A 24,483-nucleotide genomic window follows, 5' to 3' on the forward strand; every position below is an offset into this window, starting at 1 on the left:
GAGCAGTAGATGTAGTGTATATGGATTTCAGCAAGGCGTTTAATAAGGTACCCCATGCGAGGCTTATGGAGAAGGTGAGAAGACATGGGATCCAAGGGGACATTGCAGTGTGGATCCAGATCTGGCTGGCCCACAGAAGGCAAAGAGTGGTTGTTGAGGGGTCGTATTCTGAGTGGAGGTCGGTGACCAGTGGTGTACCTCAGGGATCTGTACTGGGACCCTTACTCTTTGTGATTTTCATAAATGACCTGGATGAGGAAGTGGAGGGGTGGGTTAGTAAGTTTGCGGATTACACCAAGGTTGGGGGTGTTGTGGATAGTTTGGAGGGCTGTCAGAGGTTACAGAGGGACATAGATAGGATGCAGAGTTGGGCTGAGAAGTGGCAGATGCGGTTCAACCCAGATAAGTGTGAAGTGGTTCACTTTGGTAGGTCAAATATGTTGGCAGAATATAGTATTAATGGTAGGACTCTTGGCAGTGTGGAGGATCAGAGGGATCTTGGGGTTCGAGTCCATAGGACGCTCAAAGTGGAGCGCAGGTTGACTCTGTGGTTAAGAAGGCATATGGTGTATTGTCCGTCATCAATCGGGGAATTGAATTTAGGAGCCGTGAGGTATTGTTGCAGCTATATAGGTCCCTGGTCAGACCCCACTTGGAGTACTGTGCTCAGTTCTGGTCGCCTCACTACAGGAAAGATGTGGAAGCCATAGGGAGGGTGCAAAGGAGATTTACAAGGCTGCTGCCTGGAATGCAGAGCATGCCTTATGAAAGCAAGTTAAGGGAACTCAGCCTTTTCTCCTTGGAGAGACGGAGGATGAGAGGGGACCTGATAGAGGTGTATAAGATGATGAGAGGTATTGATAGGGTAGATAGTCGGAGGCTTTTCCCCAGGGCTGAATTGGTGGCCACAAGAGGAGATAGGTTTAAGGTGCTGGGGAGTAGATATAGAGGAGATGTCAGGGCTAAGTTTTTTACTCAGAGGGTGGTGAGTGCGTGGAATGGGCTGCCGGAAACGGTGGTGGAGGCGGATACGATAGGGTCTTTCACGAGACTGTTAGATAGGTACATGGAGCTGAGTAAAATAATGGGCTATGGGTAAGCCTAGTAATTTCTAGGGTAGGGACATGTTCGTCACAGCTTTGTGGGCCGAAGGGCCTGAATTGTGCTGTAGTTTTTCTATGTTCTATGTTCTAAGGCTTTGCAAAGTCAACTGGCCATGTCCAAGTTTACTAATTTGGTCAATGCCTGGGTTGAATCTGGGTTCTGTTCCTTTTCTGTTCCAATATTGTGGTTAAAATGGACATGAACATTTTACTGTGTCATTTTAGAGGACAGTTCAAGAGTGAAGTACATTGTTGTCGGAATCTGGGGTTACATAAGCCACACCTGTTAAAATACCAGGACAGTAGTGAAGGAGATGGATTTTTACAACAATGACCAGCAAAAATAACATTTTAAAATTCTAGCTTATTGATTTTATTCAGTTAATTAAATAAATAGCTGCCACTGTGGGATAAATCTGGTTTGTCAGTCCAAACCTCTGGATTACCAGACCAGTAATTTAACCACTCTGCACCTTCCTCTTCATTATCTACTGCTGGTATCGTATCTCTCGACAGGAAACTGAAGATTAATTTCTTCTGGTATAGTTGCGAATGTCATAATAATACAATTTATCATCATAAATTCAACCACTGCCAAAATTATGTCAGTCCATCAATTCTATCCAAACCTCAGCTGTGAACTATGTACCTCTGCAATACTTTCTCCAAATGAAAGCATCTGGATTTCTCTACTCGCAATGGCAGACAGTGTGGGCAATTTCATTCCACAAAGAGAGCAAAAGACATTCCTTTTACACAGCAGATATCAATAAGATGCTCATTTATTATGTATTCATAATATTGTTCTCTCATTCTTAGGTAGCACATCAATTTGCAGCACAAGGGAAACTTATTCCACTTGTTACTTAAGCTTCAAAATCTTGATTTTTTATCATTCTACAGAGAGTGGGAATTTGTCCCAGCTCAGTGCCAAGTTATTTCACAGCAAATGGTTAAGGCCAAAACAATGATAACCTTCCCTCTATTTTTAAAATCTGTTTTAAATGTGGAATTAAGGAAATAGTAGAAAGACCTGTAGAAGTTTCAGCCAAGGATAAATTGATAAGAGGACTTGATCAGATTGATATCATGTGGAATCAAGTCTACAAGCAGCAACATGTTACATTTTTAAAATGAGTATCAAGGAATGGGATTCCCTATAAAAAGACAATCTAATCTTTAACCCTGGAGTACGGAAGATGCCCCAAGCCATCCAGATACACATACAGTTAAAAAAATTCTGGTCATAATTTATAAGTGAATGTTATGCCTATACATAATTTGGCACAGCAAACATAATTCACAATTGTAGCCACTAGTAGCTGAAACCACAATCCATGATTCAGCTTTTAAACAGCTATGTCTGTCTCCTTTACCAATATTATTCATAGAATAAGTATTTTATTTCCTCCACATGAAACTAGTTAAAACATCAGAGCCAGAACTACTGTAGAAGGAGAGAATGTAGTATGGACTAGAATGTTGTTGCCCTTTGAGTTATCCTACTTCATGAGGCACTACATAAGATAGTGAAGACCTCTGCTAAGGAACTATGCCAATTAGCTACACAGATTCCTACGTACCATGCTTGGTATGGGATGCAAGTATAGCCCACAATTTAAATGGCACAGGAACATTCTTCATTGGCAAAGTCAATCTTGGTGATATGTTGTCATGAAATGACTGCACAGAGTCCCCACATTCATAAGGATTTGCAGCAGGCAAGTAGCAGTAAATGATCTGGAGTTGTTACCAGAGGAGCATTCAAAGAGCCTGAGAGATGCTCAGCACAGTTCCAACCACTCTGTGCACATCTGAAGAAGCTGATTTCAGAGAAGCTGCGTTAGACCTTTTGCATGGTGAAATAAGTTACAGAATTTCTTCATGATTGTATTGCCAATTCCAATAACTAATGCAGCCTGAATGGACACCCAGTGCCAATTGTGTGGCAGCTGACACATCCAATCTTAGTTACCAAGATCATAAATACCTTACTCACATTTTACATGCTTGCTTATGCAGCTATTGCAACCATGAGCAAAAATATTGTGGATATTTAAGAGATTCAAATATCCAAACTCTTCAGCACAAGAGTGGTATCTGAGGCAGTCAATAAAGTTAATTAAGTTGCCAACGGCTAAACACTGAAGGACTTCTGCTCACATGGGGCATCTCACTATCACGGGTTGTCATCCCTGCCCACTTCATCTCCACATGATTAAGGAGGAACAGTTGCCTGGTAAACCACCAGCCAACATGCACCCCTTCACCTCTCCCCCCCACCCAAACCCTATCGCCTCATCAAACACAGTAAATATATCTTATCCGTGGCATCCATTTCCATTAAATAAATCTTTTCACAGAAATATATCTTTACACAGATCTAAATGAATATTTACAGACAGAGATACATTAGCCATGTACATAGTAATGCACACTACAGTTAATAAATACTCCCAGAAATTAGACTCTCATTGTCTATGTTGAAAGTACCGATATCACAACGTGGATGAGCTATCAACATGTTAATAAGAGAACAGAAATCAATTATCCCAGTGTGGGAGCTTAGGGTAACAGCAGTTCTCATGCTGCTTATGATTCTTCTTCCTCAGGGCAAATATTATTACTCCTCTTCAATCTAACATTCCCAGGCGTCTCCTGATGACTGGCGATCTGCATACCAATATCTCCAACGATGGCAACATTGAGCTACAAGAATAACACCATCAGTATTTTACTCATCTTTTCAGAGTGGTGCATGAAGAAACTGCCTGATTATTATATCAAAGGCCTGCTTTGGCAGATCTTACTGTGTCAGAATTCACCCAGTGTGCAGATTGTGCATAAACAGAGATCCACATCTATTTCCTCAGAAGGACAGTTATATTGAACTAGTACAAGACCATGTATCCAAGAAATACTCAACAAGTAAACATTAATATTCATAATCCTAAATTGGAGATGACACGGCATCCATAAGTAAAGAAGTAAGAACTCTTTTGATTTAGGAACTCAGCATCACCAGGTAGCAATCAAACAGCAAGTTAGATAAAATTAATTCCCTGACATGTCAGGAACTATAAATCCCTGACCTATATTGAAATGACCTAATCTCATGGTGCTACTCTGCACCGAAGTTAAGCTTTAAATTCAACATAAATAAATAGCAGGCAAGTCATTTGCTTATTAGCTTAATGGAGCTCACTCTTGCAAGATTTCTGTTGTAGCCCACAAGGCACCAGTGCAATAAGAAACTGAATTTTAGTGCTAGATTGTGCATGCTTTGGGTTGTGTGTAAGGCTTCCCCAACTGAATTACAGTAAATATTGGAACTTCCATACATCCATGCTGCTTTTATGCCTGCAATTTAAAGATGAATGAAGTGTCATAGCTATAGAAAATATCTGGAATCTGACAGATAAGGCATTATTTTCAAAGCTGCTGTTGAACTATGGAAAGGGTTACTTTAACAGGTGGAATAACAGGCAGTTACATCAATTCTCATTATTACCTGCATAGATTAAAGATCACCAGAACAAATTTTTCTTTTGGGGTGGGGGGAAGAATCTGAGGAGCATTTTACTTTGGTAATAGGTCCCAATAATCTCAGTTACAGTGACAGAACACGAGAACAAATGTTTCAGCAGAAGCCAATGAGATGTGAACTTTACACTTTAACTCCTGCAAGGCTTAGCTATAATGATATTTTGCTGTATATTTCATGTCACAATTCAAAAATATGTTCTACACTCATAAATTAGGTAAAAATACATAAAGATGTTTAGTCCGAAATGTTAGCCTTAAAAAAAGGTGATTTGGTTGAAAGGAATAAAAATGAATGTTCCACACACTTAACACTACAATTTGTTGAATCAAAATAGGAATATCTCAAATTCAAAATCTGTGTTTACACTTGTATGTCTATGTTTATAATTCAAGTCAATCATTCATGACAGATAAAGAGCTGACCAATGAATAAGTTTAAAACTAGAAATCACAAAACAGCTGCTTATTAAAAATAAACAATTAGTAATCTGCCAGAAACAAATAAAACTGAAGGTAAAAGCCAGGAACCAGTTAAAACCATTTTGAAACCACTTTGTCATTAATTTCTTTTGTATTTATATTAGTTATAAATTCCTATATGTGGGATAAATATTAAGGCTGTGTACACTATCTGTCAATTTCTCTTCATCAATTCCTTTCTCTACATTTATAACTGAAATAATGCAGTGCCACTGCAGGTATAAAGGCAATGAAAGCACAAATTATTTATACTGTCAGACGTAAAACCTATCTCCTCAAAAGGCATACTGGTGATGCACAGGGAGGCAACAAATGTTTTTTGTTGGCCCATCCATGTGCCATACTAGATGGACACAGATCTGTTCAGTCTGGTCCCCTTTAAATTGAACTAAAGCAGACTAGACCTGTATGGTGAAGGTTTGCTTCTGTCTAAGGAGCCTATGCAGTTTGCAGGCTACACCTGAATATTAATAAAGAGACATTAAAACATTCATTGTACCACTTGACACAATGTCATGTCCAGATACCTCCTTGCATAAGACCGTCATACACACAGAAGACTTCAAAGCAATTTGGTGTCTTTGAAGGACAATTGAATAAGTACCTAACTATATTTAGGAATCAGATGTTTAGTAACATTTCTTTGTGTAGTACACAAGAACATGGCACGAGACAAAAATAAATGTTCCATGTGAACATCTAGAATTTAGGACATACTGAGCGGTGATCAATCTGTAAAAAGACCATAAAAAATATCTAATGCACAGCATACTTGCCTAGAAATTCCAGTGCATCCTAACGGAATGCAAGGCCTTGGAAACGACTGATTGGGCTTTGCAAAAATTCAGGAGTGAAAATATGCCATCCAGTGAACACAAGCAGGGCATGTTTTGTAGTGGGGGCAGGGGCTGGGGGGAGGGCAGTACTGAGAAGAAGACTGTCAAAGTCCAGATGATCAGGTAAATTGGAAAACTGCCACTATTTGGATACTACTAGGGGAAAATGATGGAGTGGCAGCAACCTGGAATTGGGTGATCAAGGGCTTGAGGGAGGGGGAAAGGGGTGAATAGTAGATCAAGAGCTGTTTTGGCCAGGGCACCAAATGAGAGGGATTCAGAAATGTCCCGGGGGGGGGGGGGGGGGGCGGCGGCACCAGGGGAAGAAGGTTGGGGTCAGGTATTGGATTGGAGATTGCTTTTGTTGGTTGGGAGGGGCAAATGGTGGAATGAGAGGATGGGAAAGATAAGGATGAAGTTACTAATTTACCTTGCAGAGATCTCACACTACACTGTACCAGGAAGACCAGACTGTGTGGAAGTGCCCCGCAATAATCATACCTCGACAATCTAGTCTAAGTCACCAATAATTATTAAGGCATGTTTTGTGCCCTGACACAAAAACTGCATCAGTTGTGCAAGGCTGACTCATTCCCAGAAGTGGTCAAATTTTCAGAGTGACACATAATGAACCAGAAATGATTGTAATTGCATTTCATTCCTCAGAGAATAGAAGTTTTTTTTCATTTATGCAATTAAAAATGTAGTGCAATTGAATTTCTAACCAACTGCATGAATACTTCAATCCAATTTACCTAAATTTTTAACACTACTTCAGTGAAGATAATATTTTGTTAACTGCCTGCATGCAATGCCTTAGATGAATAACTTACGAGTGTATCATTGTGTTGAAATAAGGCCAATGACACAGAAACCATGTAAAAAATTATTCATCTTTGCCTCTCTCAGGAATTTTGATCCTCTTCTACACCTCATTCCTTTCACACACCCTGATCCTCTCCTCTACCCTCAGAATTTTACTCCCTGGATTTGTTGGGCATCCATGTACATATAAAAAGTGAAATATTGCTATTGTAAATATCTTTCTATCAAGTGGCTCAAACAGCTGTGTTTCATTTATATTGGGCATGGATCTATAATAAAGCACATAAGCAAAATACATTAAATAAAATTAAGAGCTGTAAGATCTGCAAATTATGCCACTGAATACAATTACTGAATTTAAACAAAACAGAAATCTTCCTTTTACACAAAGTATTTTGCAGATTTGTTCAAGAAAGAAGAAAGAATCAAAGTTTTATAACTCCACAAACATAGTTTCAAAAGAGATGAGATTGTCTGCCCATTTCACATTCTAGGTAATGACCAACTGTGAAAAATCCCAGGGTGAAAATATTTGAATGGAAGCAAAATGTATATTTTTATTCAAGGTTTGATCTCTCTAACCATGCAGGAAACATGAAAGGCAAAATATTAGTGTTTGAAGCTATATTTGAATTTGACAATAATATGGTTGGCCAAAGCATGACATTTTAATATAGTGTTCTTGCCTTAGTTTTATACTTCAGGTCAGATTACATAAGAATTTTTAGCATAACTTTGTTTCCTAAGAAAAAGGTTATTTTCTAAAAATGATGATCTGTTCATCTGGTATTCTGACTGGCAGTCAAGGTTTGGCCTTGATAAACATGAATAATGCAACTATCTTAATCATGCCCAGCAGCCTTTTTCTCAAAGTATTACATACAAACACAAAGGCCTTTCAGCTTCCAGCCACTGCCCATTGGCAACTGCACAGAAGATGTTCTCGTAAACTTCAAAAGTCCAAATTGAATTTAAAAACTTCAAATGTAATTGTGTTACTGAAACACTGGTGGCCACAATAAACACAATTACAGAATGATAGAAGTACATTTTTAATAAGGGAAGCCAGGTCCCAGAATGCAAAGGATCCATCACAGACAGCACTACTTCCAGAATGTGGTGGTATTGAGCACTGCCTAACCTGCAGATTACTATATCAGTAAAGTATAAATATATTCAAAAAGTTGTTCAGCTGACACAAAGAAATGCAAGTACCAGAAATTAAAATTCAATGATTATGAGCTGTGCCCTGTACATGTTATGAGAGTTAACATACCGCAACAATGAATGTCAGTGAGTCAAAAAAGTTTCTCAGTTCCCATAGCTTTCATGTTCAAAGGCATAATTGCATGTATTAAAAAGACATAGCATGTAACAGTTGATAAATGCCCAGGCTTGAAAATATTAATGCAATATGTGAAAACAATGTTTTTGAAAGCACTACATCCACAGAAGATAAGCACCATAACAGAGTCAGCAGATATTCTATAATTTGAACTGGTGTTGCATGTTTACTGATTCTGAACAAGTTCCTAATAATATATGCAATGACAATGCAATACCCAAATGCACAATCTGCTCTTTTCACTGAATAAGTAAAATCTGAGATAAAACAGCAAAACCAAAACAGTACAATATATAAACACAAACCATCACTGGGCTACTAAAAGTAGTTGGAGACACAGATAGTATTGAGCAAGTGAAAGAGTAAGAAGAAACACTCTGCAATTGTACTGATTAACAAGGTCTCAACTGATACATGACGCTCAGCATGCTGCATGCCCCAGATCAACTAAACAATATGGGAATGCAAACCCCTGAGATTGTTAAAGAAAGTAGCACTGTATTAACCAAATTGTTTCATTGTATTTAACGTCATGAAATGACTTGATGAGGCGAAAGAGTCTGACTCTCAACTACGTTTCACCATTTCCAATGGCCACAGCATTTGCAGCATAGACTTTGAACAACAATCTGCTGGAGGAACTCAGTGAGGGAGGCAGCATCTGTGAGGGGATAGGAATTGTTGATGTTTTGTTTCACGGGATGCAGGCTCTCAGTCCTCAACCAGAGTGTTAACAATTCCTTTCCCCCCCACAGATGCTGCTTGACCCACTGAGTTCCTCCAGCAAATTGTTTGTTACTCCAGATTCCAGCAACTGCAGTCACTTGTGTCTCCAGAGACTTTGAACACGAGCTACCATCACACATAGAACGTGGATGTCCAACAGCTGCAATGAAAACTCGATTCATGGCCAACTTCAATTTGTTTAAGTATGGATGCTGAAATTCACCAAGAACTGCAGATTCCTTAAACTTCTTTCTTAGGTATTTCAGTACCATTTAAGTCGAAATACCCTTTTGTTTCTAACCCACATGCAGCATTTTACAATTACCTACATTAAAATTTAATTTGCAATTGTTGTATCCATTATATATTTTGTCCAACATTCTGCAATTGTTGGATTGTCTCCTCTTGTTCATCTGTTTTTCCTAGTTTGGTAACATTTTCAAATTTGACTAATTTATTCTGAATTTCTGAAGGCAACAGAACCAATTTTCACTAACTCCTGACATTTGCAGTTGGAACCTAAAAATGGCATTAGATCACAAACTGCTGTCTTTATACGTATGCTTTAGCTACTAATATCACCAGTAAGGTGGCTAGAAGAGTGGTTTTCAGGTAATAAGAGAACAAGGACATGAAAGTATTAGTGATGGACAAGGAGACAAAAGAGACTGCAGATGCTGGAATCTGGAACAAAAAACAGAACTTTGAAAGAAGTCAGCAGGTCAAGCAGCATCTGTGGAAACAAGAAGTTTAAGTCGACGTTTTGTGTCGAGACCCTGCATTAAGATCAAGAAGAAAGACGAAAGAATGTTAGTATAAAGCGTTACAAGGTGGGGAGAGGGCGGGGACAGACACTGTTAGGTGATAGGTCGAACCAAATGGAGAGAGGATGATGGGCAGATGGAATCAGATGGGGGAGAAGGGGAGGGAGACATGGAGAAGAAAATGAGGTGGATAGGTGACTGTGTATGGAAGGAGAACACTGGGGTGTTTGGGTTACCCAACATTGGGAAATTCGATGTTCATACCATTGGATGGTAAGATACCCAAGCAGAATATGAGATGATGTTCTTCCAATTTGCATTTGGCTTCTCTGCAGCAATGCAGAACGTGGAAGTCACACAGGTCACTGTGAGAGTGGGAAGAAAAGTTAAACTAATGTGCAAGCAGAAGCTCGAGATGGCCTTTGCAGACAGAGCACAGATGTTCCACAAAATTGTTGTCTAGTCAACGCTTGGTTTCACCAATGCAGAGGAGACCACCTCGTGAGCACCAAATGCAAAAGACAATGATGGACAAGGGCCTGACTGAAATTTTGTGATATAAAATTATGGAAAAATCAGCCAAAATGCTTTGTCCATTTTTATATCTATTAACAAGCATTGAGGACAAAGGAAGCTGATGAAGTAACAGCATTTTAAATCATCTCAACTTAAAATCAGACACAACTGATGCCTATGTTGTTATATCTAATAACAATTCCAATCTGCTTTTCCCACATTACTGCGTCACATCAGCAGTCAGTCATGATTTGTTTCATGGTCAGTATTAGTTCAACTGATATTCGAGTGAGACAAGGTTCAGAAACCTAAGTGAGGATTTACACTTATATATGCATAGAGAGAGACAGACAGACAGAGAGGGAGGGACAGACAGAGAGGGAGGGACATATTTATTTATACACACACACACACACACACACACACACACCCCTACATAGTTTTATTAATTAGAAATCTTTTTTTTAATTCAAATTTTCCCAATTTAGTTTGCTGTTTCAACATTTTAAAAATGACAACATAAGTTTCTTCAGACTAACAGATCTAGGGATTTCTTTTCTATTGCTACAATGTCAGAAATTACAGTTTCGCTGGTATTCAGGTGACTTCCTGATCTAGATAACACCTTTAAATGTAGCTGAATGAATATCTTTGTAGAAATAGGGTTGTGTTGTAATATACAGTGGCTGTAATTCAATATTGAGAATGATTTGTCATTCCAAGAAAGGAAACTGATCAAGAATAAATAATAGAAGTATATTGTATAGTTTGATATGATTTATTTCTGACTGAAAGAGAAACTTTAGAAAAGCTTTCCTCAAAAAAAATGTTGTGGTAGAGTTCAAGATAGGTTGACAAGTTTCAAATCATTCTAAAGACCAGAAAATGAGCTAGGAGAAAAGAATGTCTCTCTCAAATAAAGAGTGATTTCACCACCTCTATTTTGCTGATTTATCATAGCCAATTTGCATGCAAAGAGGTAATAACAATGGGAAATGGATCCATTATAGAAATTCACAGAGCTTGTGAGATCTAAGTTTTTCTTCTGGACTGCTGTCTCTTTTCTTCTGGTTAATAAGTAGCTTTGCCAATTTAACTTATTAGCAAATCCCACTTCCTTGAAAACATTGGACACATCCTGGCTTTTTCTGTGTTAACCTTTTTTTTTACTTGAAGACCTTGTAGCTGTTTTGACAACTACACAGAGGTTGTAGTGCATCAAACTATTACTGAGGTGCTATATATTAACTACCTGCATGTTATAAATGGCAAGGAAGCATGCCTAATGAAAAGCCCTGTCTAAAAAAAATATAAAATTTTGTTGACCTTCATTCATGAAAATATAAAGGCATTTCGGTTTTTGTTAGTTAAAATGTTAATAAACAGTTTGCCTGTTAGACATAGGTAAGCATTTGTGAATCTCCAAATACATCTGTGGTAATTAGTGAAACAATGACACCATTAATGGATTAATAGACTTTGTTTTCAGATGTTCCACGCATCAAAAACAGAAATAAAAATGCTCGTAGAAAACATCCAAAGCAGAATTTAACATGTTAAGTGGTATTAAAGGTCTCTAATGAGCAAATGTTGGAGTCATAGAGTAATACAGCATGGAAACAGTCCCTTCGGCCCAACTTGTCCACATCGATCATGGTGCCCATCAAGCTAGCCCATTTGCCCGAGTTTGGTCCATATCTCTCTAAATTCCTTGTAACAAAACAGCTTGAATATGTCCCATTCAAAGATTAGTATATAATTCCCAGTTACACCTGCTGAGTGAGTATGAGGATAGCAAATAATTGTGCAGCAGGACAGCAGTGGATACTGAAGGTTTCATTGAAAATGGCCATGTTTCAGGCAAGCACATGGAAGGAGCAACAGTCCAGAAGGTTTATTCATGAATTTCAGTGGAGTTACTACAGTGAGACAAAGAGAAATGCATGAGGAATCTCAATTTCACCAAGGAGTTTAGACCATCCTGGGGACTTTGTTAAGATCAGAAAGGCAGTAAATTAAACAGAAGGTCCATGGCTGCGTATTCTGGTCAGACAAGATGGGATATAAGCAATGCTAATAATAAGCATTTCCCAAGGACAAAACTCTACAAATGCTGTTGGCCATTTGGAACATGCTACCAATACCGAGGAAGCTTGCAACTGACTTCACTTTCCAAGTCATATGAACCTTCCAGATTCCAGCAATGCATATCTGCATTTCATCACAAAACCTATATAATGCACTCATTACCTTCAGCAGTAATTGGAAGCACAAAAGTCAGACAGTCCATGAAGCAAGGGGTTTGAGGAATTCATTGTCTGGCTCTTCCAGTGAGCACACATGTAGAACATAAATCCATTTGTGATTCTTGTTTTTGCTTGGTGCCACATAGTTTCTCTCAGTGGTAAAGGTAACAAGATCACCTTTATATTGCCCAAAGTGAATGAAGTTTATGAGGGTGGGGGTGCATCACAGCACATGAGGACCACAAGTCTGAGAAGCATGTGGAATTTAACAGGACAGGGCAACCAGAGGTTTAGCACAGAATGTTTAAAAAAAATTTGGATCAGAGGAAGCACATGGGAGTTTGGGAGGAAGATATGGGGTTGGGGATCTTACCACTGGCTAAACAGACTACTAGAAGGGGTTGGATTTCAAATGGACAGCAGGTTATAGGTTGCTGTACAACTCCATGTTAGGTAAAATTGTGGGCAGTTCAAGAGATAAAAGGTTTTTGATGGTTGGAAAGATAATAAGACCATAAGACATAGGAGCAGAATTAGGCTATTCGGCCCTTTGAGTCTGCTCCGCCATTCAATCATGGCTGATTTATTTTTCCCTCTCAACCCCATTCTCCTGCCTTCTGCCCGTAACCTTTGACACCCTTACTAATCAAGAACCTACGAACCTCCGCTTTAAATACACCCAATGACTTGGCCTCCACAGCCGTCTGTGGAAATGTATTTCACAGATTCACCATCCTCTGGCTAAAGAAATTCCTGCTCATCTCTGTTCTAAAGGAACATCCTTCTATTCGGAGGCTGTGCCCTCTGGTCCCACTACTGGAAACATCCTCTCCATGTCCACACTAAATGATAGATTCAGCTGCTTTGCCCTGGATGGTGTAAAGCTTCTCGACTGTTGTTCGAGCTACACTTGTCCAGATAAGTGAAGAGTATTTCTTCACACTCCTGATGTCTCAGACAGAAAAGCTTTTTAGAGTCAAATCAAAGTACTTACGTGACTGGTCCAATTGAATTTCAAGTCAGTGGTAATCCCACTGAATGTCATTGGTAGTGGTTAGATTCTGTTAGAGAGGGTCATTGTCTAGCACTTGCATGGGGAACTTTTACTTGCAATTTAACAGTCAATGCCTGTATCAACCACCCCTAGATATTCTGTAAGGAGTTGTGGATAGAATTGAACGCTAAGCAATCATTACAAAACATTTTGACCCATACAACAGGTCATGTACAACACTTATACCAGTGCAACTAAAATGCTCAGCTTCTCACCAAGAAAAGTATTTTCTCATGCTGCTTGAGGTAGGTGTGATTCAACACTTCTAAACTTAATCACATAATCTATGAATTAAGCCAAATGTTGCCAGTTAACTGAGAAACCTTGAAAGAGTTTACACAGAATCTTTCAAGGTTTATCTTGATCTTTTAAAAGACAGGCAATATACTGGTACATTTATAAGGATATTTGAATTTACTTTTATCATTTTCCTGGAGGTAGTGAAGTTAGATACAAGAAAAGCTCTGCACCCACTGATGCTGGTAGAAATTACAATTATAATCTTGTTTGACTAAATCTACAGAAGCCCCAAATGCAATTTAAACTGTACATTCACTGTTCAAATTACAAATACATTCAAAGTATGAATATTTTGAATGGCACACAGGTTCTCCCGAGGATATGAATGCTCAAGTTATGGACCGCCCGTACATACGAATGACCATTTGGGAGACCGGCAGGATGGATTAGCCAGTTCACGCAGGGCTGCAGACATCTTCTGCCATGTGGGAACTCAGTTCGCGGCAATATCAATGCACCTTGCAGAGATACCTGAATAGGTGAGATAAATGCCCTAGTTTAACTACACACTGCCCTTGTTTGGCCTATGTTTTTATTTAAATATATTGCCAGACAGCCGCATTGCCGACTGTTGGGGTTATGAACAGTTCTTAAGAATGGAACCCTGTTGTAACCTGGGGAGGACCTGTAAAGATTACTTTGCATTTTAGAGTTTGCTCTCAGTCTTTTTCATTTTGTTTTTGTAGTCAATACTATTAAAATAATTAACATACAAAAGATTAAACAATTTATTAAATCTTAAATCTACTGCTTAAAATAAGATTAATACAAGTATTAACCATCTTATAAATGGCAAAAATATCAACTGAATATTTCCCTAAGACAGGTTTTCACATTTCTATTCTGCATTATGGCCACCTCCATATGCATAAATATTTGATGTTAAAAGTAAAATAATCTTTGTATAATAAAAATGTGACTCCTAATGTTGCAGATCAACAATACTGTCAAAATATCAAGACCTTTGCCATTTTGGACAACAACATTCTTAACATATTCACTATAGGTCTGTTCTGGTTTGAAATTATTTCTCACAGACTGGATACAGGAGCTCAGTTGCACAACAGGGCCTCCTTCTGGCCAGCAGCACAGAAACCAATGACTTCTTACCACATTCTCAAGTACAAGGTATAAAAAGCTCACATGCTACCTTAAACTGGAAAATCGTTATTCATAAAATTCAATATTTTATGAAATTTTTGATACAAAATTGTTGTAGTTTTGTTTCTGCTTCTATTCTGCAAGGTCTTTCAAATTCTAACTATCTTCCCCATTTAAGCACTGCAAAAACAAGATTGCCACTGGGTTTAAATTGGTAACTTTACAATTTTAAATTGATAATTAATCCTATACAATAGTTTTTTTACAAGACAATCATTTCTTCATTGGACATTCTGTTTTATTTCAATTCTTGCCAATAGGTCCACTATCAAATTCAATAGGAGATCTTAATGCTTGGAATTTGAATTAATGCAATTTTAGGGAAAAAAGCTATTGGAAATAATGTATATTGGACTCCAGGTAAACAAATGGGTGATCCAAATTAAGTTTGAATATTAACACAGAACTTCTCATTTTGGACCCGATCTAATCATACCAAAACAGAAACTTCTTCCAATTTCCCATATTTTAACACTGAATGGAATAAATCTATTAGAAAAATTCATCTAGAGGCAGTAGGAATTTTTAAGCATTTTCTAGTATTCTAATGTTTGACTTTAATTCGGGAATGAATAATTAATTCATGGCCCAGAGATTTGCTAATTAGTATGTGTCGATTTTAACAATTCTAACCCAAACATAAACTATGCTAACAACAAAATGATTTGCTTTTTTACATTCAGTTATTCTCAAATAGCTATCAATAATACTTCAAGACAAACTGGCTCTTTCACAATTCTGCACAGCATTCCTTTACATGCTAATTGTATCTCATAGGCATAGTTAGTGAATATAAATTAAACCAGTGTTTCACGTGTTTGATTTTTAATAACTAATTCTATGTTTTTACAATATCCACTGACCAATGAGGAACAACAGCTACTTTAGCAGAATATCTGTTTTCCTGCATGAGTAAATTATAATACTTCTCTAGAAAATCTGAATTCAATAAAATTGTTGAAGGCAATTTTAGCATAAAGGAAATTCTGGGTCTGAAAGTCCAAAAACAGAAAGAAAAATCTCTCCAAATGCTTAATTTAGTTTAATAGGTAAAGTATCCATTGCTGGTCTATACTGATTTTGATACCACCAGCAGCCTTACAACAGATTATTATAAAGCAAAGACCTTTAATTGCCTCAAACTGCACTGTGGTTAAATTTTTTGTGTTTAACACCGCACTGACACTTTACTAACATTGATACTAATTATTTGCCTGGGAAAGGGGCTGTGAAAATAATGATGGTGGGTTTTGGCAGATAGTTCAGAGAAGGTGCAAAATATCACCAGATGATAAAATAAACCATTTGTCGCTGATCTCCAGAACTTGCTGATGATTTAAGTGACTCATCTAGTTGCTTTGCACAAAAGGCATCTCATCCTTTCCATTAATTTTAGGAACATGTTCCGTTTACACTTTAATTGACCATTAAACTCACCATATAAAATGAAGGCTCATAATTAATAGCATAAGCATCCTTTTAATGAAGTGATCATTGTTAATGTAATGTCAATCACATCTCTGTGGCCAAGAGACCAAGTCAAAATATAGTAAATTGTCTGAGATGTCTAAAATGTCATTCTTTACAGTGTTTTTCTTGCTTTAATTCGATTTCTTCTTTCTTTCTCCACTTATTCCAATCTCTGTCTCCTTCTCTATTTATATTTGAGTACCCAATTTAAGTTTATTCACCCACATTCTGTTACATCTCTTCCTCATCCTTGCATATCATTTGTTAAGAGAGACTGTTGATCCAAATGTTTAACTAAGGATCCAGATGCCCTGCTGTCCTTTCTCTGGTATTATCAGCTCAAAGTGGAAGGTGATTTTGAGCAGAAAAGATGTGAGAAAACATCGTATTACATGAAGACAATGGAAGCAGATACAATAATCGAGACAAATGCCTGTCCATTCCACCTACAGTATCGCAACCCACCAAAAAACAAGATAAAATGATGGGGCTATAAGCTCTGCAAGTTTCTGTGGCCTTGGTAATTGGACCCAACTATTAGGATCTCCCATGACACCCTGCCACAATTTCCATGCCGAAATTGAGTTAGGGTTCACCTGCCCACTAATTAAAAAATCCTGTGGTCACTACTGCTATAATTTTATAATTGGTTAAGCTTTCATATTGCTTTTTGCTAGATTAAACTATTCAGAAACAAATCTGATCCATATAATCCATAGGCAATGCCAGCATAAATTCACCATTCAGAAACAAATCTGATCCACATAATCCACAGGTAATGCCAGCATACATCCGGTATTCTAGAAACATCCAAAACAAAATTTCATTCCCTCCTAAGCATTTGCAAGGCTCGATTACAGAAACACCTCCAAATCAAAAAGAAACAACTCCCTAGATTCTCTAGCTCCATTAATTAAATATTTATAATTGAAACTCATGATAAATGCTCAGTTCTCTATTTACCACCAGGAAACTGCCACTTAACAGAAATAATTACACAGCCTGGATTGGTACAAGAAATCATGATGTTTAAGGCTCTCAGTGATACTTCGGAGTTATATTTTATCTGCCACTTTCATCATACAGATTGAAGGTCAAATTGTGTTCTCAATAAAAAAATCTCTTGAACAGGTTCATGAATAACTGAATGTTACATGTAATGAACAAGAGAGGGGATCTATTGAAGTCTTAAAAAGTGTGGATAATTTTAAATTAAAAGGATGTTTATGAAGTAAGATTTGTGATTGTATTTCCTTAGGATTATTGCAAAGATACAGTAGATAATTGTCTGGAAACTGGAAGCATGTGTCTATCCTTTTTATGCACAAGTTGGCCTGGAGCACAGTAAGTGTCATCATCATATATACAGTGGCCATTTCTGCAATTACCAAATAAACTGATTCATAAAGGTACAATTAGGACCTTTGTTTATTGAGCAATAAAAAAAGAAACAAACTGCAGCAGATCAAGCAATGAGATGCAAATTAAATAATCGCTGATGTGACCTCGATGTTTCACTCTTGGCCTCTCCAAGACTCAATTTTCCATGTTCAAGTCACATGCTCAAGCATCACTGAATGTTACCTCAATGATCGCAGCATCTCTGTGTAATACATGCCAGTGCAAGATTCTATGATGTTGGCCAGACTGATTAGCCCATAGCCCATGAGAGTGCAGGGAAAAATCACGGCACTGAACTCATCAGTGCATTGGGGATGGCCACGTACAATTTAGATTGCTTCTTCCCCTAACTTCCATGCCAGGCGTTTCTGCAGCTGGTCTGTGGCTGCCAAGGAAAGAAGTTCTTTAAGACCTTTATACTTTCACAGCAAAAGCTCTGCAAAATACTGCTGACAAGGAGGTGTGCAAAATGCCTTGCTACCACTTTTTGTGTGTTTTTGTCCAATTTTTCAGTTGATCAGAGTGGCCATCAGCACATTCCACAGACCAATTGAAAATGAACTCCAATATCTATACACAAGCCTAAAGCACAATTAGGAACGTTTGACATTACTCACCATAACTAAATGTCCTATATTTCCATTAGTTTAGTGTTATAAAATGAAGTCATATAGTCTGTCTCACATCCAAATGTGTATATACAACAAACATTGCTTAGATTCTCAGCAATACTGTCCAAAATTTATTGGAACAGCAAAAAGAAAATAAGTAATAGAAAAAGGAAAAGGTCCTTTGGTACCTCAAGCCTCCTCTACCATTCAGTAAAATCATTGTTGATCTGATCTTTGACATCAACACTTTCCTGCCCAATCCCCATAAACCTCAATCACCCTTGACTATAAATAATAATTATTCCACCTACAACAGTTGGATATAATTTGTTTTCTGAGCTCATATTTGGAAAGCTATCAACATGATGTATAAACAATTTCAGTGCCAACATTTCAATCCTCTGAAATAGATGGTGAATGAAACCCAATGGAAAGGGAAAGCAGTTTCAAAACCATTAAGAATATCCTGCCCTCTGGAAATATGAATGTCACAACAACCAGAGACTTTCTACAAAAATCCAACCAGCATTGCCTTTTTATGAGATTCTAATGAAAATATTACAAAGGAATTCTGATCAAAACCAGGAAAATAAATAAATATGGAAAGTAAAGAATAAGCAAATCTTAAGAGTACAGCTTCTGTTGCACAAGCTATTAGGTCGACAGAGGAGAACTTTATTATATGATACTTAGTGTTTGCAGTAAAATAGCTTCAGTTGAAAACACAAATAGTTTTCTATAAAAATAAGTTGCAATAGTTATTGATCAAAATAAGGTGTTGAGGCTTGATTTACATTATTTAACTTTCAAAACAACTCTCGTTTAAGCAGATAACTCACTTACTTCCCAATTTCAGCTCTACCAGTAGCAACATCCCTTTTAATTTAAACCAGATTTGTTTTAAACCTCTGAACTGTAATCAGGTTTAAGTACTAGGGGAAATTTAATTCTCAGCAAGTGTAAATACAAATTTGCCTCTTTGCATTTGTGCATTAAGTATGTTGGATGAAAGTTGGAAGTCTTCAGTAACAACCCACCGAGATAGAACCCACTTCATTTCTACACGTGCATATTTGAATTTCACTGTGACAGTTATACATTTGCTGACCCCTTGAGATCGTTAAAGTTGCACATTTATTATTTTCACTTAGAACTCCACTACTCAGCTTTGCTGTCAGTACATTCTGCACGATAATGAAGTACAGAAAATGTTCATAAACTCTCAGAAAATTAATTACCATTGGTACTTTCTGATTAGCTCCTTAATGGCCAAAACTCTATATGCACATCCCCAAACCAGAACACAAATACACAAATAATTCGATTTTTATATGTGTAATAATATACTGGGGAGTTTTCCAATAAAATTAATTCCAGTTAATCACTAGGCAGCAAGCCGGTATACATTTTGAAGTATTAGATTACTGCAGCGATGCCCTTAAGTACTGGCAAGAATGCTCCTTACACCATATGCTCAGTTTTGCTTTTGAGATCTAATAGCTCATTAAAGGATGATTCCTTTCCCTGATCTAACAAATTGAAAAATAAAAGTTGTTGACTGTGAAAAGTCATTCTTCAGTCACCCCGTGGTCTGGAAGACTATTCCCACTGTGGTAGAAGGTATTCTTTTTCCACCTTGTAATTCAAATTTAAACGAGTCTTTCCAGTTAGCGTGGGTCATTCGAAACTTGGGGACCCCATGTAGTGAAAGCGGATGTCTTTTACCTCCTGTATGATTCAACAATGATTAATCTCAGCTAAACACTGAACTAAGACAAAGCTCCAACTTGAAAATGTACCTTAAAAAACAGTCTGGACCATTCCGAGTACGCAAATTGGCCGCGCTCTCGTGGAGCTGTGTTAAGGTTTAAAGTGTCCTTACCCGAGATCTCCTGGTAGGGGATGTTGTTGAGGCTGAATCCCTTCGCACTGTACGCCTGTCTCACCTCAGAACAGGACCGAGCCTTCGCATCAGCCACAACCGAACCACAAAACACAGTGAAGCTGCAAAGCCCCGCCAGAACAGCAATAATCCAGGACATGGTGCGTGCAGACAAACCTTGAAAATCCACTTTTTTTTGCCCAGCCTAAACCCTGACGAACTCCCTTAAAAAGTCCAAACACGACTGGCGATTTCTCCAGGCAGCGGTTACTGATCGCCACTATACCTTCCCCTGCCGTTCCTTGCAGTATTTCTGCATATATATTGTCTGAAGACAGCTATTTTTTGTTTAAAAAAAGGCAAGAAGTCCTCTATTTTCCCTCTCCCGACACAGTCTGGATATTACAGGACTGCGACCCGAGGCCACCCTCACGGATCCTGTGTGTGTGCATGAAATCCCGATGTGTGCCCGCTCTATGAAGTTCACTCGGACGGGCTGAGACTAAAAGCTCAGAGTGAGAGAGAGATCCCGGAATGAAAACCCCTCCGCCTCTGGATGCTCTCAGATCAGAGGAACAGGGTGCAAGGCAAAGCCCGGACTGGAATCCTCGTGTGTGATTCGCCGGGGAATGAAACGAGAAGCACGTCAAATCCCTAATCATATCTTCTATACGCAATATATTCTTGTCAGGTAAATCTGTCCTGTATTAATATTTCACTGCAAAACAGATTCGCTTGATGTCTGGATTTAAAGCGACATTTACGAACCATATTTTTTAAAGGGGACGGCGGAGGAACTGGTAGTTAGTGTGTGAAGGCAGTTCATGGAACTGCTAAAGACCTGCTGCGCTATTTAATGCATGACTGCCCAGCAGCAGCGGCCTGTGAATACAGAGCTGTTGTATCCACCCTACCCCCATTCCAGAGTTGCTGTGGGAGATAATTACAATGTTTATTTTAAAATGTCACCCATTTCTCAAAAGTAAACTGGCAGCGGTTTTGTGACTTTCCACATCTCATTTCACATGAAATGAATTAGTTCGAAGTGCAAAATCTACTGCTGTGCAGGCACAGTCAGCAGTCACATTGCATACTGCAGGATCCCACTAAAAGCAATAGGATGAATGATTGGTGTTAGCTTAGGGGAAAAAAACTGTCACAACCTACCAGTGTCCTTGTACCTCTGCTCTGGAGTCTTTTTATAATCTTTCGAACTATCAGCAAACATGGCACTTCCAAAAATGCAACACTAAAATTACTATGTGGACATTATTCAGCTATAAGCTTTGACTTTCTGACTCAGAAATGAGACTGTGACCACGGGGAGTCCTGTTGACACGAGGAATAACGAGGCACAATGAAGGGGAGGACGGGAGAGGAGAGGGGAAGGGGAAGTGGAAAAAAAGTAAGACAGGAGAATGGGGATATGAAAAGGGTTGAGTGAAAAAATGGGTTGAAGTGAAGGAAAAGCAGAAGACAGTGAAAAGACTTGCAGGAAGAGGAAGTGGATGTCGCAGTCAGGAGGGTGAGTGAAAAGATTGGGATGAAAAATGTGTGGTGGGAAAATTAAGAGGAGATAGGGATGAAGAAACAGAGATGGTGGTGGCTCAGAAAGGAAACAGGACGAGGTAAGGGTGGTAGAGAGAAGAAAAGAGTGAGGTCAGAAGATGGAAATGGAAAGAAAAAGGGTAGAGAATAAAGAAGACAGAGGAGGGGAGAAAGCGAGAGATGGGAGAAGATTCTACAGGGCAAGTTGAAGAAAAGAAAGATAGAGACTGAAAGAAGAAAGGGGGGGGTTGGGGTTAGGAGTGCTGCCCCAGAGCCATAGAGTGGACAGTGAATCCAACCTCACCCATATTTCCACTTAAAGGGGCTGAATGCCAGTGTGATTTGAAGCCTTCCCTGCATCTGCCACCTCTCTGTTCTTCTCTATCTCTCATTCTGTATTCCTACCATTTCTCCTTTTTCTCTTTCTCTATCCTGGGTTCACCCTCTCAATCCCTCCCTTTCCTCATCTTATCCCTCTCATTCATCAACCTCAACTTCTGCCCATTCACTCCCCCCTCCATTTCCTCCTTTCTTGTCCCCAATCATTTATCCCTTCTCTTATCACCTCATTAACCCCCCATTCTTCCCTATCTCATTCCCCCCTCTCATTTCTGCCCCACTGTCTCTCCCTCCTTCTGTTCCTCTCTCCTCTCTCTTTCTCTCTCTCTTCCCACCCCTCCCCTCAGGTGCACTGGCAGTGGAATTCAGGGAGGGTGGTGGCCTTGGTGGTCTGAACTGTGGGGATAGCTGAGAGATTTGGTAGTGGGGACATAAGACAGAGTGGGTCCAAGAGGGAGTCCCATGGACTGACACAGTCTCTGAAAACTCCAGTGCAGTTTTGCTTCTGGTAATGCACTGGTCCTCTTAGCTTCTCACACTGCCTCACTCCCAGAGTAAGACACCACTCCATGCTGTTCTACCTTGGACACATTGTTGACTAACATGAGCCTACACATCTGATCCCCAATGTCAATGTTCTCCCTGGCTTGTACCACATCGGCACACATGGCACCATCCTGAAATGTGCCAAACTTGCCACAGATTTTCAACTGACGGCCAGAAAGTTCCAAAAATAACCTGTAAAACAAAAATATGGCCAGCTTGTAATTATTGATATGTGTGATAACATTATGTTGAGTGCTCTCCAAGGATCTATCCATCCTATTTCTCATTAACACACTCTCCCTCAGCAACATCATCTATAAGTACACTGGCAACACCAGGTCAACCTTGCCACTGCCTCCTATAAACCCTCTGCACTCTCGGAATTGTCTAACTACTTGTCCAACATTTAGTACTGAATGAGTAGAAATTTTCTCCAACTGAATCTGAAGTAATTGCCTATAGCTCCTGTCAAAATCTGTGTTCCCTAGTTCCCATCTTCTAGCCTCTCCTTGGCAATTGTCTGAAACTGAACCAGACTACTCACAACTGATGTCATATGTGAACCTGAGACGAGCTTCATAGCACATAGCTGTGGCATCTCTATGACCACATCGCTCTCCCTCTGTAACCTCACCAACTCTGTCCTTGCCTCAGCTACTCAACCTTGATCCTGGTCTTTGTTGCTGCCATCATACTTCTGGATGGGCTCCCTTACTCTATGTTAACATGGTATTATCCCAAAATTCTGATAAGTATTATCTCCTAGCTTGCCCCAAATCCAATGCAACCATCTCCTCTGTGCTTCTTGACCTACACTGGACCTACTCTCCAATATCTCCTCAGTCTCTCTTCCTCTCTCCTTTTTTAATAAACTACATCTTTGATCAAACTTCTATTCCCTTCCCATAATATCTCTATATGTGGCTTGGTGACAATTCATGGTAGAGTGCCTTAGTGGATTCTGATACATTAAAGCTGATCTGTAAATGGAAGGCATAGTTGTTACATTTAACGATCTATCTTATCAGTCCCATTCCCCCTTATTTCCCTGTACCCCTGCAACTTATTCTCTCTCAAAAGTGAATCCACTCTCCTTTGATCCTTATGCTACTTTACCAATTCTAGGGATAATTCACTATAAACAAATTAACCTACCAGCACATCTTTCAAATGTGAGAGGAAACAGGAGCATTTGATGGAAACTCACATACTCAGAGAAAGGATATGTAAACTCCACACAGACAAGATCAGGACTGAACCTTTGCCCTTGCAGCTGAGAACGTGTTTTTAACTAAACTTGTTACATTTTGTTTTAAATTTTTTTAAAATTTATTTCAATACTAAAATTTTAAAAATCTGTGAATGTCAGACATTATATTTTTGACAGAAGGCAAAGCTCCATTTTCAGCTGTCTTCTGTTGAACCCCGTCAGGGGTATTCTTCTGCACTATGCTACACACAGCATTCAGAACTTTCTGTTTGGCTCAAGAGTGCAGGGTAACATTGAGATTAGTTCATTGCTTCCAACCCAGATAAGTGCAGATGTGTGGGGTCTACATATGCTGACTTTGGGTAATGGGCTGAGTCCAGAAAACTCTGGTCCATTATCTGAAAAGATACAACTCAATGTTGAGTCTGTAGGGCTCTTGTATGCCTCAGCTGAAAGTGAGGTGCCTTTCCTCATACTTACAAGACGATAAGAGACCAAGCACAGGGATATAGAGTGAGAGTAAGACAGAAAAATGAAGTGATGCTATAATGTTCCTTGCCATTATGAATGTGCA

General features: G+C 38.8%; 1 protein-coding gene across 1 annotated transcript in view; it reads right to left on the minus strand.

Moving 5' to 3' along the window:
• The window catches only part of LOC127575957 (glypican-6-like), a 785,436-nt gene extending 764,656 nt beyond the window's left edge, over positions 1-20,780 (minus strand). The window contains 1 exon segment of the mRNA XM_052026233.1: positions 20,267-20,780. Coding sequence (XP_051882193.1) covers positions 20,267-20,426 — 160 coding nt within the window. The 5' untranslated portion in view covers positions 20,427-20,780.
• Positions 20,781-24,483: the final 3,703 nt, after the last annotated feature.

This window comes from Pristis pectinata, chromosome 11 (genome assembly GCF_009764475.1).
Source record: "Pristis pectinata isolate sPriPec2 chromosome 11, sPriPec2.1.pri, whole genome shotgun sequence".
NCBI lineage: Eukaryota > Metazoa > Chordata > Chondrichthyes > Rhinopristiformes > Pristidae > Pristis > Pristis pectinata.